This window comes from Cyprinus carpio, chromosome A21 (assembly GCF_018340385.1).
Source record: "Cyprinus carpio isolate SPL01 chromosome A21, ASM1834038v1, whole genome shotgun sequence".
Taxonomy (NCBI): Eukaryota; Metazoa; Chordata; class Actinopteri; order Cypriniformes; family Cyprinidae; genus Cyprinus; species Cyprinus carpio.
Window position 1 is genome coordinate 23,576,190 of NC_056592.1, and position 4,224 is coordinate 23,580,413.

At 42.0% G+C, this 4,224-nt stretch overlaps 1 protein-coding gene across 1 annotated transcript; it reads left to right on the forward strand.

The window, feature by feature from the left end:
- The first annotated feature begins 444 nt into the window (after positions 1-444).
- LOC109056899 (D(1)-like dopamine receptor) lies at positions 445-3,391 on the forward strand. Its single transcript, XM_042711369.1, has 2 exons — positions 445-1,292; positions 1,389-3,391. The coding sequence occupies exon 2, from the start codon at positions 1,615-1,617 to the stop codon at positions 2,926-2,928; it is 1,314 nt and encodes a 437-aa protein (XP_042567303.1). The 5' UTR covers positions 445-1,292; positions 1,389-1,614; the 3' UTR covers positions 2,929-3,391.
- Positions 3,392-4,224: the final 833 nt, after the last annotated feature.

Sequence of the window (4,224 nt, forward strand, 5' to 3'; positions counted from 1 at the left end):
AAACTATCACTATGCTAGTTACAAGTAAAACATGAATAAGTATGAGAAACAACTGGAATATGAATATCTGATATCTGAACCGCAGATCACCGAAGAATCCAATGACAAAAAAAAAAGCAACGGCAAAAAATGAAATAAAATAAAATAAATAAAATTAATTACAGTAATTAATAAAAAAAAAATTGACCAGTTGCAAAATAATACAAATTATTACTTAATGAAAAAGAACTTGACTAAATTATCAGATACTAATCACTATGGAATAAGTGCTGGTATCTAATGAATAGTTGCTAGTGAAATGAAATTGGAAAAAGATCCTAGATACTATTTGATTTTTTTTACTACTGTTTAAAAATAAGTACTAGTAACATAAAATTAGTTTGTAGGAATACATGTTATAAAGGCTTGCCATAACTCCAGACCTGTCAGAGCTTCTCAGAGTAAGCCCAGCACAGAAGACTGCAAGCCTTAAGAAAACCTAAAGGTAACTATTGCACTGACAAAAACAAACCCAATGATGCTCAAGACTATTTGCATCAGACAGACATGCAATAATAACGGTGCAGAAATTGAAATCAATAGATACTTCCAAGAATAATCCTTTTTTTTCATTGTAAAGTTGACATTGCTCGAATGTTGGTAATGCACATGTGATGCTGCGCGACAGGATGAGAGAGTATGAGCTGTAATTCCACATGATGTGCATGGGACGACAACAGCCTTTCCTCACAGGACCGATGCAAACGATTTAAAATCACTTTTAAGGAAAACGTAAAGGAAGGAAGATGTTTTTCTTCACGCGCAAATGAATCGGGGACAAATCGGACGCCTGAAACGTGAGAAGAGCGCAAAATCGCAACTATGACTTTACTGTTGAGTCTAGTGCGTTTGCAGCTTATGATCAGTAGAATCCAGATGCGCTGAACGCAACGCAAACGGGAGGAATGAAATACTTTGTTTGTTGTCGGTTAAGTGAAGTCTTTTGGCAAAGCGCTTGAGAAAAGGAGCGGAGAAATCTTATTTGACAGAAACGATGTGAAATGCGCGCCTCTTGCTTTTTCTCAAACGAACTGTCACCCGTTCTCTCTCTGGAACAGAGTCTGCATTGGGAACAACATGACACGGACGCGCTTCTGCTGTCATTAACGGGGACAAATCAGACCACCGTAGCGGCAGTCCGATCAATAGACTATCAATAGGCTCATATATAAGGCTAATCATCACGCCTGCCTATGTTTGCTTAACCTGCTTGGGAGAGTATGCTGTGGGACAATGAACAAACTGCTGACAAGGTACTGAAAGCAGACACGTCTTAATTAGACACTATCTGTTTATAAGCAAGATCAAGTTATTATTAGGCTAAATGTATGTCTTTTTTTCTCCTTTAGTCATATTATGTCCATTGGGAAGATCTGTGGGAGTTCATGGATCTATTTTTGAACTCCTCAAGAGATTTTTACATTAAAATTATGAAATGTATTTTGCAAGATGACTGCTACAGTCAGCATAGCGTCAGACAAACCAGTTCAACTAGTTGCTCCGATTCCTGTGTAAGCACTCTCGGTTTGGTGTGGAATTATGGGGTGACTGCTCATTCGACTCGATGAAAAAGCCATGGATGTGAACTACTCCACGGTCCTGGACAGCAGTGTGTCGCAGCGCAATTCATCAAAGCGAGTTCTGACTGGTTGTTTCCTCTCGCTCCTCATCTTGACCACGCTACTGGGCAACACTTTGGTCTGCGCTGCTGTTACAAAGTTTCGTCACCTGCGCTCAAAAGTCACCAACTTCTTTGTTATATCGCTGGCTATTTCTGACTTGCTGGTGGCCATTTTGGTGATGCCATGGAAAGCGGCATCTGAGATTGTAGGGTTTTGGCCATTTGGCGCCTTCTGCGATGTCTGGGTGGCCTTTGACATCATGTGTTCCACTGCCTCCATCTTGAATCTGTGCGTCATCAGCGTGGACCGCTACTGGGCCATTTCTAGCCCGTTCCGCTACGAGCGCAAGATGACGCCCAAGGTGGCGTTCATCATGATAAGTTTGGCGTGGACGCTGTCCATCCTTATTTCCTTCATCCCCGTGCAGCTAAACTGGCACAAAGCCCAGGCGGAGCTGAATGGCACCTACGGCGAGCTTCCCCCAGACAACTGCGACTCCAGCCTTAATCGGACATATGCCATCTCTTCTTCCCTGATCAGTTTTTACATTCCTGTGGCCATTATGTTGGTCACTTACACCCGCATCTACCGCATTGCCCAGAAGCAGATACGCCGGATCTCGGCACTAGAAAGAGCGGCTGAAAGCGCCAAGAATCGCCACAGTAGCATGGGTAACAATGCCAGTATGGAGTCTGAAAGTTCCTTCAAGATGTCCTTCAAGCGTGAAACCAAAGTCCTCAAGACCCTCTCGGTCATCATGGGCGTTTTTGTATGCTGCTGGCTGCCCTTCTTTGTCTTGAACTGCATGGTTCCTTTCTGTAACCCCAACGAGAGCTCTGACTTCTTCTGCATCAGTTCCACCACCTTCGACGTCTTTGTCTGGTTTGGTTGGGCCAACTCCTCACTCAACCCCATCATCTATGCCTTCAATGCTGACTTCCGAAAGGCATTCTCCATCCTGCTGGGCTGCCATCGACTCTGCCCGGGCAGCAACGCAATAGAGATTGTGAGTATCAACAACAACGGTGGCCCTCCGTCTACTTCTCAGTATCAGCCTAAGGGCCACATCCCCAAGGAGGGCAACAACAGCAACTACGTGATCCCTCACAGTATCCTCTGCCAGGAGGAGGAGAACCAGAAAAGAGAGGACGACTCTGGTATAAAGACCTTTGAGAAACTGTCGCCTTCCATGTCAGGCAATTTGGATAGTGATGTGGATGTCTCGCTAGAAAAGATAAACCCCATAACACAAAACGGGCAGCACTAATCCATTACCTGCTGAGCACTGGGTGAGATCTGACTCCAACAAAGAATCCTTTTTTCTATACAGTACAGAACCCAAAAAAGCTTCACTGAGGACCTTAAAAACATTTCTTGGACTAAATGAAACTTGCAGAAAACAAAAGAATGTTCCAATTGAAGGCACTTTATGCTGGATAACTATCTGCAAAATATTCACAGGATTTATTATTGATGTTAACAGGTTAGTTGTCTCAAGACATAAATGGAAAGTAATTTGAATAAACCATGTATGCATATGTATACATGTTATGCATTTGAAATGTGTATACATGCGCATGCCCATGTGGTTGTGGTAGAACTGCTGTTGTTAATATAAAGACAAGAGTTAGGTCACTAGTAAAATATCTTGTAGGTGAGTTTATGTAAACGGCTTGCGAGTAGAGAAATTCGCCTGCGTCTACTGTCGACAATAAAATGTACATAGTGTTGTTTATATTTTTTCACCATTTATCAGAGTTGAGCATCTCCTTACGCTGCTAGTTGTGAAACTGTATGTGCGAACCACCCCGTAATGTAACTTGAGAGAAGTAGCTATTCTCATCCTAGTCTTCTACTTGTGCATTGGTGTGATGTCAAAAGGAGGAGCAGTGGATTTTTCTGCTATGTGATTTATCAGCTGTGGAATTGGCCAAAATATTTGGATGTAATTTTTAATATTTTGATGTCAACGACCCCTTTCCTTACCCAACCCAACCCCCTTCCTCACTGCCAACCCTTTACTTGTCACAGCACAGGGAAAATATGATCCCAGTGGTAATTTCGTTACCTACACTTCGATTGTCATTATTCTCATATTTTTTAAAAGGCACATTTTTTTAATTTTTTTTTATTTTAAACTCTGTGCACAAGAGACCTGCTGGTGCACTTTTATCCATCACAGTGTATTTAAATGATAGAAGAAGCCTCATGTGGATCCTTTTTCTGCTTTTCCTCTTTGATTCCATCCACTCTTAACGTAGTTTCAGGCACCATGGCTGCCTTTAAACAGTTTCTTTTGCCAACTATGTGGATGAACTTTGCTTTAGGAAAGTGTGAAATACCGCTAATGCATAACTGAAAAATGTAATTACTGTATCTTATGCAACGCATCTGTCCAGCTACCCAGAAACATGTTGTCCTTTCCAAAAACACCACAAGAAGCACTCTGTAGGTCATTCTATAGCCTCAAAGCATATCCAAGATGAAAACCATCTTGCATCATGCATATAGTTATTGTGCAGAATCCAGCCCCTGAACTGTCATGTCAGCTGTCAGAATTTAT

Bases quoted from the DNA above. Each gene is read 5' to 3' on its own strand.
- LOC109056899 (XM_042711369.1), top strand. From the start codon at position 1,615: ATGGATGTGAACTACTCCACGGTCCTGGACAGCAGTGTGTCGCAGCGC.